Source organism: Herpailurus yagouaroundi, unplaced genomic scaffold, assembly GCF_014898765.1.
Source record: "Herpailurus yagouaroundi ecotype Mexico unplaced genomic scaffold, PumYag 391, whole genome shotgun sequence".
Classification (NCBI taxonomy): Eukaryota; Metazoa; Chordata; class Mammalia; order Carnivora; family Felidae; genus Herpailurus; species Herpailurus yagouaroundi.
Window position 1 is genome coordinate 510,238 of NW_024412608.1, and position 14,460 is coordinate 524,697.

The window sequence follows — 14,460 nt, forward strand, 5'->3', positions numbered from 1 at the left end:
GTTGCCCAGGAATTAGAGAAAGGGAAAGACCATAAAAGGGTACAATGAAACTTTTGGGGACTGATAGACACATCGTGTCTCTTTTTTTACCCACTTATACACAGGTTTTTTTTTTAATATAATGTACAGTACTATAAATATATTTTCCTTACGATTTTTTTTTTTACTATATTTGTTTATTTTAATTTGCATCCAAGTTAGTTAGCACATAGTGCAACAATGATTTCAGGGGTAGATTCCTTAATGTCCCTTACCCATTTAGCCCATTCTCCCTCCCACAACTTCTCCAGTAACCCTCTCTTTGTTCTCCATATTTAAGAGTCTCTTGTGTTTTGTATCTCTCCCGGTTTTTATATTATTTTTGCTTGCCTTCCCTTGTGTTCATCTGTTGTTGCGTGAGTTGTTACTGTTAGCCATTATGACAGGTGTGAGATGGTATCTCACTGTGGTTTTGATTAGTATTTCCCTGATGATGAGTGATGTGGAGCATTTTTTCATGTGTCTGTTGGCCATCTGGATGTCTTCTTTGGAGAAGTGTCTGTTCATGTCTTTTGCCCATTTCTTCACTGGATTATTTGTTTTTTGGGTGTTGAGTTTGATAAGTTCTTTATAGATTTGAGATACTAACCCTTTATTTGATATGTCGTTTGGAAATATCTTCTCCCATTCTGTCGGTTGCCTTTTAGTTTTGCTGATTGTTTCCTTCGCTGTGCAGAAGCTTTTTATTTTGATGAGGTCCCAATAGTTCATGTTTGCCTTTGTTTCCCTTGCCTCTGGAGACGTGTTGAGTAAGAAGTTGCTGCGGTCAAGGTCAAAGAGGTTTTCACCTGCTTTTTCCTCGAGGACTTTGATGGCTTCCTATCTTACATTTAGGTCTTTCAGCCATTTTGAGTTTATTTTTGTGTATGGTGTAAGAAAGTGGTCCAGGTTCATTTTTCTTCATGTCACTGTCCAGTTTTCCCAGCACCACTTGCTGAAGAGACTGTCTTTATTCCATTGGATATTCTTTCTTGCTTCATCAAAGATTAGTTGCCCATATGTTTGTGGACCCATTTCTGGGTTCTCTATTCTGTTCCATTGATCTGAATGTCTGGTTTTGTGCCAGTACCATACTGTCTTGATGATTACATCTTTGTAATACAGCTTGAAGTCCGAGATTGTGATGCGTCCTGCTTTGGTTTTCTTTTTCAAGATTGCTTTGGCTATTTGGGGTCTTTTCTGGTTCCATACAAATTGTAGGATTGTTTATTCTAGCTCTGTAAAGAATGCTGGTGTTATTTTGATAGGTATTGCATTGAACATGTAGATTGTTTTGGGTAGTATTGACATTTTAACAATATTTATTCTTCCTATCCAGGAGCATGGAATATTTTTCCATTTTTTTGTGTCTTCTTCAATTTATTTCATAAGCTTTCTATTGTTTTCAGTGTATAAATTTTTCACCTCTTTAGATTTATTCCTAGGTATTTTATGGTTTTTGGTGCAATTGTAAATGGGATCAATTCCTTGATTTCTCTTTCTGTTGCTTCATTGTTGATGTATAGGAATGCAACCGATTTCTGTGCACTGATTTTATATCCTGCCACTTTGCTGAATTCATGGATCAGTTCTAGCAGTTTTTTGGTGGAATCTTTTGGGTTTTCCATATAGAGTATCATGTCATCTGCAAAGAGTGAAAGTTTGACCTCCTCCTGGCTGATTTGGATGCCTTTTATTTCTTTGTGTTGTCTGACTGCTGAGGCTAAGACTTCCAATACTATGTTGAGTAACAGTGGCAAGAGTGGACATCCCTGTCTCATTCCTGACCTTAGGGGGAAAGCTCTCAGTTTTTCCCCATTGAGAATGATATTAATGTTGGGTCTTTCATATATGGCTTTTATGATCTCGAGGTATGATCCTTCTATCCCTACTTTCTTGAGGGTTTTTATCAAGAAAGGATGTTGTATTTTGTCAAATGCTTTCTCTGCATCTATTGAGAGGATCATGTGGTTCTTGTCCTTTCTTTTATTGATGTGATGAATCACATTGATTGTTTGGTGAATATTGAACCAGCCCTGCATCCAAGGTATAAATCCCATTTGGTCTTGGTGAATATTTTTTTTAATGTATTTTTAGATCCAGTGGGCTAATATCTTGTAGAGGATTTTTTGCATCCATGTTCATCAGGGAAATTGGTCTATAGTTCTCCTGTTTAGTGGGGTCTTTGGTTTTGGAACCAAGGTAATGCTGGCTTCATAGAAAGAGTTTGGAAGTTTTCCTTCCATTTCTATTTTTCGGAACAGGTTCAAGAGAAGAGGTGTTAACTCTTCCTTAAATGTTTGGTAGAATTCCCCTGGAAAGCCATCTGGCACTGGACTCTTGTTTTTCGGGAGACTGATTACTAATTCCATTTCTTTACTGGTTATGGGTCTGTTCAAATTTTCTATTTCTTCCTGTTTCAGTTTTGGTAGTTTATGTGTTTCTAGGAATTTGTCCATTTTTCCAGATTTCCCATTTTATTGGTGTATAATTGCTCATAATATTCTCTTACTATTGCTTTTATTTCTGCTGTGTTGGTTGTGATCTCTCCTCTTTCATTCTTCATTTTATTTATTTGGGTCCTTTCCTTTTTCTTTTTGATCAAACTGGCTAGTGGTTTATCAATTTTGTTAATCGTTTCAAAGAACCAGCTTCTGTTTTCACTGATCTGTTCTACCGTTTTTTTGGTTTTGATAGCATTGATTTCTGCTCTAATCTTTATTATTTCCTGTCTTCTGCTGGTTTTGGGTTTTATTTGCTGTTCTTTTTCCAGCTCTTTAAGGTGTAAGGTTAGGTTGTGTATCTGAGACCTTCCTTCCTTCTCTAGGAAGGCCTGGATTGCTATATACTTCCCTCTTATGACCACCTGTGCTGTGTCCCAGCGGGGACCCATTCTGTCTCTTGACTACAGTGGTAATTTGGTAAGTGTATACACCAGCCAAAATTAATCAAATCAGATACTTCAAATGGATACAGTTTATTGTATGGCTATTATAGCTCAATGAAGTTTTTAAAAATAAAGCAGGAAGTGGAGAACTAAACTTTTTTTTTAAGAGAAACATTTTTTTAAAATGTTTATTTTGAGAGAGAGTGTGTGCACAAGAACTGAGAAGGGACAGAGAGAGGGTGAGAGAGAATCTTAAGCAGGCTCCACACTGACAGCACAGAGCCCACACTGACAGCACAGAGCCCAGAATCATGAGATCATGACCTGAAGCGAAATGAAGAGTCAGATGTGTAACTGACTGAGCCACCCAGGCGCCCCTGGAGGACTGAACTTTTAGAGAGGTGGTCAGTGAAAGCCATATTGAGAAGATGAATTTAAAATTAAAAAAAAAAAAAAAAAAAGATGTCAGGAAAGTGGAAAGGTCAATATTGCAGATATTTCAGATATTTGAGGGAAGATCAACCCAGAGAAAGGGAACAACAAATGTACAGGCCCTAAAGAAGGAGCATGCCTGTTATATTCCAGGAATCAGCAAGGAGACCATACAGAAAAGGAATAAGGGAGACAACTATTAATCTGATTGAGATAGGAAACCACTAGAGTGAGGTGAGAGCCATGAATACATGATTTGTCTTACACTTTAAGAGAGATACTCTGTTGACATACTACAGTGTGTTGAGAATAAGTTAAAGAGGAGATGCAAACAGACCAGTTGGGAGGATGTTGTTATAATCTAGAAGTGTTGGTGATCTGAACAGAGGAGTGGGGGGTAATGAGAAGTAGTAACATTTTAGCTATATTTTAAAATTAAATCCAGCAGGATTTGATGACAGACTAGATGTGGATGTGAGAAAAAGAGAGGATATAAACTGGAAGACTGGAGGTGCTACTAACTGAGATGCAGAAAATGAAGGAGGAATAGGTTTGGGAGGCATATAAGGAACTTAGTTTTCGGCATATTCAATTTAAAAAATTTATTTTTAATGTTTATTTATTTTTTGAGAGACAGAGAGAGACACAGCATGAGCAGGGGAAGGGCAGAGAGAGAGGGAGTCACAGATTCTGACACAGGCTCTAAGCTCTGAGCTGTTAGCACAGAGCCCGACGTGGGACTCGATCTCACGAACCGTGAGATCATGACCTGAACCCAAGTTGGATGCTTAACCAACTGAGCCACACAGGTGCCCCTCAATTTTTTGATACCCTTTTCACATTTAGGTAGAATTCTCAAGTATGTCACAAAAATATACCTGGAATTTAGGCAAGGAATCCAGCTTGAACATATAATTTAGAAATTGTTAGCAGCAGATGATATTTAAATCCACGAAAATGGTTAAGATCACCTAGGAAGTGTGTTGTAGATAGAAAAGAGGACCATGGTCTTGAGGCCAGGGACACTCCAACTTTTAGATGTTGGGGAAATGAGACAGAACCAGCAAAAGATACCTAAAAAGGGGGAAGAAAAGAGCAGACTAGGAAGCGAGGAGGAAAATCAGGCAAATGTAGTATCCTGGAAGAACAAGTGTTTTAAAGGGAATTCAAGTATGTCAAATGTTCCTCCTGGGTCAAGTAACTGAAATCTCAAAAGGCTGTTACTTAAGATCAAAATAAATGCAAAGCATTATATAAATTTTTAAACAAAGACTTAACTAAGAAAAACCAAGTACTAGATTAAGAGTGGAGCAAGCTAACATTTAACACATCAAAAATATGAAATACCACTTCTTATTACACAATAAGAAGTGCAATATATAAAACATATTCAAAATGTCTACTTTTCAACTGGTAAATTATCCACTACTGAATAATTCTGATTTTAATCTTTCATAACTAGATAGCAACTTTAAACTTAAATTTTTCCCCATTAACTATTACATATTCACTGTTATGTAACTATGCATTCTAATTAGTAATGTTAAAAGTATTTTTTAGCATCTTTTTCTTTTTTTGGTAAACATTTCCTTCTGTACAAGGTATTTTTTGTAAATAGCTAATTCAGAGTTAGTCAGAATTTTTTTAAAAAAATTTTAATGTTTATTTATTTGTTTTTTGAGAGAGACAGAGACAGAATGCAAGTGGGTTAGGGGCAGAGAGAGAGAGGGAGAAACAGAATCCGAAGCAGGCTCCAGGCCCTCAGCTGTCAGCACAGAGCCCAACGCGAGGCTCAAACTCACGAGCTATGAGATCATGACCTGAACCAAAGTTGGATGCTCAACTGACTGAGCCACCCAGGCGCCCCAGTCAGAATTTAAATACTAAGTTTTGGACCTCCACGTTTGTTTTTCAACAAACATGAGCAGTGTGTTTCACAACAGCTTTCAAGGGAGACAAAATTTCTTACTCTGTTTCTTTTCTGTGTGGTTATAGACTTTAGACATTGTCTTCTGTAAATTATATATTAGAACTATAAATTTAGGACATCAACTTTAGAACACAAACTTTTTTTTATGTTTATTTTTGAGAGAGAGAGAGAGAAAAAGAGAGAGACAGAACATGAGCAGGGGAGGGGCAGAGAGAGACACAGAATCCAAAGCAGGCTCTGAGCTATTAGCACAGAACCTGACACGGGGCTTGAACCCACAAGTGGTGAGATCATGACCTGAGTTGAAGTTGGACACTTAACTGACTAGTTACCCAGGGACCTCTAGAACACAAACTATTAAGAAACACATCTTAGAGCTACAAAAAAGAGTTGGTCCATTCAGAACTAAAGTTTAAATAAACTCCATGTTCTAAACTGGATATAAAATATAAAACAAATAATTTATTTTGAAAAATGCATTCTAAACTGATACAGTTCCCCCAAACTGTTAAGTTTCTTTCATCAGTCCCTACGGTTTGTTTATTATGTTAGCTTCACTAATTTCTCTGGAAGCTTTCCTTTATTACATTGCTGAAAGTGAAAATCAAGCTTACAAGAATGATCAGAAATAGGCCAACCATTACAGCTTATATACCCAAATGAGATATCTAAGCTCCCCTTGGTAGCTATTTAGAGTAAACCAACACAATCTTCAAATGGTGACTGAGCACTGATAAAATACAGTGGCAATTTATTCATTCTGTATATCCTATCTTTGTATTTCTTAATTTCTTCCATATATTTACATACACACACATAATATGTATGTATGTACACATGCATCTATGCAAGAGAGAAAAGAGAGTGTCAGAGAGGGAATGTGTGTGAGTTTTAAACTTGGCTTCTTCTCCTCTGACACAAAGCAGGGAGTTCTGGTGGCATTGCTCAAGCTTGTGAAGCTATAGTGGTGCATAAAGAGCTCAGCAGAAATTGGTTATTACTGGCCCAAGCTTGAGGAGGACCATGGCAGCTGGGTTAGGCAGACAAAGCAGAGTTGTAGCAACTGGTGGCAGCTGAAAAGAAGGCGCACACGGTTCCCTGCACAGGTGCATCCCTTCATGGAGCTATGCTGGGATAAAAGTGTGCAGAAGCCAGGGAATCACCTAGACACTTGCACTGAAAACTGTCTCTCTACTGTGTGGACTGCTTCATTGACACTACTCTTGCTATCACCAGTCGGTTTGCCCAGACTGTACACAAAGGAGAGCAGTAGGCCATTCCCTGGAAGAATGACAGAAGAAGCAAAGGTCTTATTATTAAGCAGATCGAATAGTAGGAAGGTCGTCCGCCAGTTGTCAGCCATTGTCAGGTCAACTTGAGGCTGTTACCAAACCCATCGGTATTAAAAAGTAACACATCAAATGTTCGAAAAATGAAATTTATTTATTTGTAATTCAGAAATTCCATGTTGTATCACAACAATTATTCAAAAAATGTGAATTCTCCAGAAAAACCCTGAATAATAATCATAGGTTTTAGCAGGTTCTCACTCCTTATTAGCCAGAATTACACAAGATCATCAGTGCATTTAGTTTTAGAAGGAATTGTGGAAATTAAATATAAGTCAATACTTTCCTTTGAGATTGGATGTTTACCTATCCTTCAGCCAAATGTTGGCTTTTTAATCCAGAGTCTAAACTATTTTCATTCTGTAAATCAGAGTGAGTATATCATTGTATATTCCTCATATCCTACTTGCATATAAATGACGGGACTGAACATATAATGAGTTGGTCAGAAAAACAATCAGATCAGTCTAAAGGCAGTCTATCTTCTTCCCTAGGTCTGCTGAAAACCCACAAAACTAGAGGATGTTTGGTACACTAAAACCTAGTCTAGAAAAGGCAATAACATTAGCCATTGAAAAAAAAAAGGGCCGGGGCGCCTGGGTGGCGCAGTCGGTTAAGCGTCCGACTTCAGCCAGGTCACGATCTCGCGGTCCGTGAGTTCGAGCCCCGCGTCAGGCTCGCATCAGGCTCTGGGCTGATGGCTCAGAGCCTGGAGCCTGTTTCTGATTCTGTGTCTCCCTCTCTCTCTGCCCCTCCCCCGTTCATGCTCTGTCTCTCTCTGTCCCAAAAATAAATAAACGTTGAAAAAAAAAAAAGGGCAATAAAGAAACAGAATATTATATTTCAGGTCTCTACAGATAGGACACTTCAAAATGTATATGAAAGAACAATTTTTATTAAACATTTATTACTAAATGGTTGAGAACTGAGGTTGTGGCTAAGTGTTTCCTCACAAAATGTCTTATTGGTCTTGAAAACAAGAAGTCACAGAAGAGGCCTGCCTGGCTGGCACAGTGGGAAGAGCATGAGACACTCGATCTCAGGGTTGTGAGTTTGAGCCCCACACTGGGTGTAGAGATTACTAAGAAAAATAAATAAATTTAAAAAATAGAAGTCGCCAAAGAAAAACTGGTACATCTTCATAAAATACCAAAATTCAGTCATTAAAAAAAATAACCAATAAATGAAACTCCACTAAATATATAAATTATCCCCCTAAAAGTTACTATTTTAAAAAAAAAAAAAAAACATTCTATGGTAATCTCTATTTAAGTTCCAGGAAAGAAAACAACATGGAGTTAACTAAGTACATGAAACAACAAAACTTTCCTAAAGACACATGCCAGATTCCAACAGTCCTCAAGCCTTGGGGACCCTAAGTGATTTATGACTAAATATGATAGGCTCTCAATTACACAAGTAAAGCATTTGATGTACTTTTCTTTGTACATGAAATGTTCACCTCAAAATCTTCTGTGTACTGCTACCACTGAATTAATGTTTTATTCTTGCAAAATTTTTTATTTCTACTGAAGAAAAATATCCACTATAAGTAATTAGGTCACTAATGCATACTCATTTTCTCTAGCTCTACAGATTTCCATAAATGTATATGCTTTAGTGAGTGACTTCTCTATTATTTTGGCTTCCTCATATCCCAAAAGTATTTTATATTGTATTAATAAAAAAAAGTCAATGCATGTACATACTTGGCTGCGGATCGTCAAATGTACTCCTTGGACCAAAGAGAGAAGTAATGCAGACAAACTGAGCAGGAGAAAGCAATTGAAATAGAGAAAGGAAGACAAAAAACCCACCACTACCGCAACTAGTTCCTGAATAAAAAGTCCCCAGGCACTCCATAAATTATGGTAAGTAGAAGTATGTTGACATATACTGAATTCTTACTGTAAAAATTTGATACCAAGTTCTATTTACACTTTAAACCAGATTATTTGCCTACCTTTAACATGGTGGTTCTCAACTCCACATAAATACAGGAATCATACGCCTTTTTTTTTTCCAATATATGAAATTTATTGTCAGATTGGTTTCCATACAACACCCAGTGCTCATCCCAAAAGGTGCCCTCCTCAATACCCATCACCCACCCCCCTCTCCCTCCCACCCCCAATCAACCCTCAGTTTTGTTCTCAGTTTTTAAGAGTCTCTTATGCTTTGGCTCTCTCCCACTCTAACTTCTTTTTCTTTTTCCTTCCCCTCCCCCATGGGTTTCTGTTAAGTTTCTCAGGATCCACGTAAGAGTGAAAACATATGGTATCTGTCTTTCTCTGTATGGCTTATTTCACTTAGCATCACACTCTCCAGTTCCATCCACGTTGCTACAAAGGGCCATATTTTGTTCTTTCTCATTGCCATGTAGTACTCCATTGTGTATATAAACCACAATTTCTTTATCCATTCATCAGTTGATGGACATTTAGGCTCTTTCCATAATTTGGCTATTGTTGAGAGTGCTGCTATAAACATTGGGGTACAAGTGCCCCTATGCATCAGTACTCCTGTATCCCATGGGTAAATTCCTAGCAGTGCTATTGCTGGGTCATAGGGTAGGTCTATTTTTAATTTTCTGAGGAACCTCCACACTGTTTTCCAGAGTGGCTGCACCAGTTTGCATTCCCACCAACAGTGCAAGAGGGTTCCCGTTTCTCCACATCCTCTCCAGCATCTATAGTCTCCTGATTTGTTCATTTTGGCCACTCTGACTGGCGTGAGGTGATATCTGAGTGTGGTTTTGATTTGTATTTCCCTGATAAGGAGCGACGTTGAGCATCTTTTCATGTGCCTGTTGGCCATCCGGATGTCTTCTTTAGAGGAGTGTCTATTCATGTTTCCTGCCCATTTCTTCACTGGGTTATTTGTTTTTCGGGTGCGGAGTTTGGTAAGCTCTTTATAGATTTTGGATACTAGCCCTTTGTCCGATATGTCATTTGCAAATATCTTTTCCCATTCCGTTGGTTGCCTTTTAGTTTTGTTGGTTGTTTCCTTTGCTGTGCAGAAGGTTTTTATCTTCATAAGGTCCCAGTAATTCATTTTTGCTTTTAATTCCCTTGCCTTTGGGGATGTGTCAAGTAAGAGATTGCTATGGCTGAGGTCAGAGAGGTCTTTTCCTGCTTTCTCCTCTAGGGTTTTGATGGTTTCCTGTCTCACATTCAGGTCCTTTATCCATTTTGAGTTTATTTTTGTGAATGGTGTGAGAAAGTGGTCTAGTTTCAACCTTCTGCATGTTGCTGTCCAGTTCTCCCAGCCCATTTGTTAAAGAGACTGTCTTTTTTCCATTGGATGTTCTTTCCTGCTTTGTCAAAGATGAGTCGGCCATACGTTTGTGGGTCTAGTTCTGGGGTTTCTATTCTATTCCATTGGTCTATGTGTCTGTTTTTGTGCCAAGGAAACATAAGCTTTAAAGAATACTGATGCCCAGGTTCCATCCCCCTAGATTCTTATTTAATTGGTCTGAGCAATGTCCTAAGCATGAAAAATTTTAAAGCCCCACAGGCAATTCTTATGTGCAACCATTATTGAGAACAACTGATTTTAAATGACATAAACTGAAGACAGTAATTTAGTTGTTTTGGGGTATATAAATACACATACATGCATGTACACATACACACAGAGTTCGAAAAAGTTGGTCGCTCTTCTTGGAAGCAACCTCTTAGTATCCTAGGCTCATCACTTCTCTCACAAGCTCATTCAATGTCTACATATGAAAATAACTTTGACTTTGTTACCTATAGATATTCTAAAAACTGGAAATATGATATAGTGGATTACTTCACAACTAATATTCACTTAGAAGCTGACAGAAGAACTAACCAAAGATCCAGGTCTCACAAAAACATTTCCTGTAAGATCGGGGCTGTATATTTTATTGCCGGAATTGGTTAAATTATTGTTTACTTCTTTTTTTACAACTTTTCTTGTTAAGAATATATTTGCATTCAAAGCATTTTGTGGGTTAAAGAGCAACTTTAATCATTTTCATGGTAACCTTTTTTTTTTTTTTAAGACAGAGAGAGTGCGAGCAGTAGAGGGAGGGAGAGAGAGAATCTTAAGCAGGAGCCACATCCAGCACAGAGCCCAACATGGGGCTAAATGCCACGACCCTGAGATCATGACCTGAGCTGAAATCAAGAGTCAGATGCTTAACTGACTGAGCCACCCAGGAGCCCCAATGGTGACCATTTTTTAAATCAAAAACTTTGAAGTATAAGTAATGTCCAATATAGTGCACATTTAAAGTACACAATTTCATAAATTTTGAAATATGCATACACCCATGAAACTGTTGCCACAATTAGCATAATAAATATTTTTATCACTTTTAAAAGTTTTCCCACACTCCTTTGTAATCTTATCTATCCCTCCCTCTACTCTTAACCTAGACATATACTTTTTGTCATGATTACTTTGCATTTTCTAGGATTTTATATGCGTGAAATCATACATTATGATAAAAAGTTTATATCTGGCTTATTTCACACAGCAAATGACTTTGAGATTCAGCCATTTTATTGTGTTTATCAGAAGTTCTTTCCTTTTTATTGCTGAGCAATATTCCTATCAATACTGTTGACTACCATATTGTACTACCAACTTGGTTTTTTGGCACAGAATATTGTGAGAAGCTAACAAAAGCTCCTAAATGTTGGTGTGAATGGTTTTTCGAAAAAATGAATTTAGTGCTTTTCATTTTACTACGTTAGCTCTGTCTAAAACAAGTAATGTATTTATCTCAGATACCTTCTCTAGAAATTGGGGATATACTACCTCACCTGTGTAATTCACCTTAGTAAGGGCTTATGGACTCTCTGACTTCTAAGACCTGTTGATTATATTGTGGTAAGTAAACTTTCTAGAAACAGCAATGCCCACTTATTTACATATTGTCTGTGGCTGCTTTTGAGCTACAACAACAAAGTTGAGTACTTATGACAGAAACTATATGGTTGTCAAGTATAAAATATCTCGCCACTTAAAAAAAAAGAGTTTACCAACCTGTTCTAATTTATCACAAAATAACCCCGAAGCTAGCCAACAAATTATTTGTAGTGATTTACTGATTGACAAAACCATTCTACACACACACACACACACACACACACACACACACACACACACAGAGTAGAATGTCACTTTGGATAACAAGATCAAAGAAAATATTTTAAATATGTTAAAGTAGATTTACAAATACCTATAGCAGTACCCAATAAATTCAGATGATATGTAAGTTACTAAAATCAAAAGGCACATAATAAACCTGAGTTCAAACAGTAAGACAGTATCAAATTAAAGAAGTACTATAATAGCTTTCTAGGAATGTCTTGAAATAGATATGCATGTTTTCAATTCCTGCCCAAATGATAAATATTTAAAGACAAAATGAAATAATCACTATTGCCAAATAAAAAATGAACAGCCTGGAAAAATGGTTGGTAAACTTAGATATCCAAGTGTACTTATCACACCTTTCTAATCTGTCAGATTTTTGGTCTAGAACTTCTAGAACAATAGAAGGAAGGCATATTAACACAATGGTTAAAAAAATGGACTTTAGGGTCAGACAAACCAAAGTCAACAAAAGCAACAGTACTATTTTACAATAACTAAAGAAATGATTCTCCAAACGTATTTTGTAAAAGAATTATTTTTTAAGAGGAATTACATTTTAAATTAAAATCAGTATCATTATAGAACTACAAACACTGAAAAATCCTAAGGGAATATATGAGGGGAACTGACAGCTAAAAAAATGCTCATCCCTAGAAGAAAAATAAATTTCTACTATAGAATGTAATAGAAGCACTTATTTGATTATTCATCTGAAAATAAATCTGGTTGGCTAATTCAGTGATCTGGGTTTTCTCTTCCTAATTATGGGTTGCTGCTTTTTTTTTCTTCCCCCAAAGACATATACCAGGTCATTAAAAGTCTGATCTGGCATCATCTAAAGCACAAACTGAATGACTTCAAGAAAAACAATGTAGATGCTAAAATTACCTGCTATAATGACTATATGGAAACTGCAAGAAAAAGAGGAACTGTTTTGTAAATAATCAAGATCACATTAAAAATTATTTGTGGGCTCAAGGACAGAGATAGCACACTTAGAGTCTTTAGGAACAACACACTGCTGTAATTAAGATGCACTGCCTCCTATATCTGACTGCCCATAAAGATGACTGTGTGAGACAGTTTTGTTCTGTGTCGTTTAATCTCAATTCCTGGTCTTTATTTAGCATCTCTATCATTGCTTTGGAGATTCTGACCAAATGCCAAGAATTCTGAGCAAATGCCAAGAATTCTGAGATCTAACCAAAATGGAATGGTGGCCACTCTCTGTGCAATCACCTCATTGACTCATTTTGTTATTCTGAGATAGCTGCCAGGACCATGAGGCTGATTTCCAGATTCTATCCACAACGAGGAGTATCCAAATTTTCAGATGATTCCATATCTGAAAAGGGATTCTAGGAAACAGAGTCTTTTCCTATTATTTTTATCATCTAATATGTAATAGGAAATGTAGTTTATAAAAGGAAATTGATTGAAGTTGGGCTCACCTGTCCACTTTTTCCTATTTCCAGCTCCATTATGGCAACAGGGGTATGTATTTGAGCTGAATGCCTTGACTGCGATTTGCCATCAACTCTCCAACTCAGACCTCGAAGCCCACTGTCCCAACGGCTCTGGTTCATGAGGCTCTCTCGAATTTTTGTCTTATGGCTCTTCCAGAATTTGGAAATGACAGCAGCTTGGTCACATGTGATCCCACCTTGCTTTTTGGTTTGAGCAGTCAAGAATGCCTCCAACTGGTTGAAATCCATGTCTGCAGATGCAATTGACTATAAAGACAGAAAAAATTATATAATTTGAATTTGGTAAATAACTAAAAAAAGATAGCTTAACTACAGATCATATTTTGAATGACTCTAATCACTAAATCAGCTTTCAAAAAGCGTCATTAAATGACAGTAATGAGAATAAGCTCTTTAAAAGAACAAAAACAGGGCGCCTGGGTGGCGCAGTCAGTTGAGCGTCCGACTTCAGCCAGGTCACGATCTCGCGGTCTGGGAGTTCGAGCCCCGCGTCAGGCTCTGGGCTGATGGCTCAGAGCCTGGAGCCTGTTTCCGATTCTGTGTCTCCCTCTCTCTCTGCCCCTCCCCCGTTCATGCTCTGTCTCTCTCTGTCCCAAAAATAAATAAATGTTGAAAAAAAAAAAAAGAAAAAAAAAATAACAAAAACATTCTTTTTACAAATATTGAGTATCAGAAAAGCTACTTCCTGGGGTGCCTAGATGGCTCAGTGGGGTAAGCATCTGACTCTTGATTTCAACCCAGGTCATGATCTCAGTGTCGTGAGATTGAAGCCCACATCAGGCTCTGCACTGGGCATGGAGCCTGCTTGAATTCTCTCTTTCCCTCTACCCTGCTCGTGTTCTCTCTCTCTCTCAAAATAAATATTTAAAAAAAGAAAAGGAAACTATTTGTTAAAAATTCCATGTCACTCAAATTCTATATCAATAACTAGAATCTAATTCTTAAATACCAAGTTCCATGATGGGAAAATAATAAAATTAAATAATTAAATAATAAAACAAGAAAATGAATTAACTCATCCTCTGTTGAAATCTTATATAATTTCACAATGCCTTATAGCCAGGCTTGGTTTGATATACTACGACTATACAATGCCTTGTCCATAGAAGAACTGAGTACATTTTGTTAAATGAATGCATTATGTTAGCTGTGTAGTCCATCTTCAGTCAAATAGCTCATTTACAATACTACTAGTCTAAAATTGTACACTACTCTACATTTCTC

General features: G+C 37.2%; 1 protein-coding gene across 2 annotated transcripts in view; it reads right to left on the reverse strand.

Moving 5' to 3' along the window:
* The window catches only part of COMMD1 (copper metabolism domain containing 1), a 192,435-nt gene that overhangs the window by 94,250 nt on the left and 83,725 nt on the right, over positions 1-14,460 (reverse strand). For both annotated transcript variants that reach the window (XM_040463324.1, XM_040463323.1), the window contains exon 2: positions 13,201-13,482. In XM_040463324.1, the coding sequence (XP_040319258.1) occupies positions 13,201-13,482 (282 nt within the window). The remainder of the gene's footprint in view (positions 1-13,200; positions 13,483-14,460) is intronic.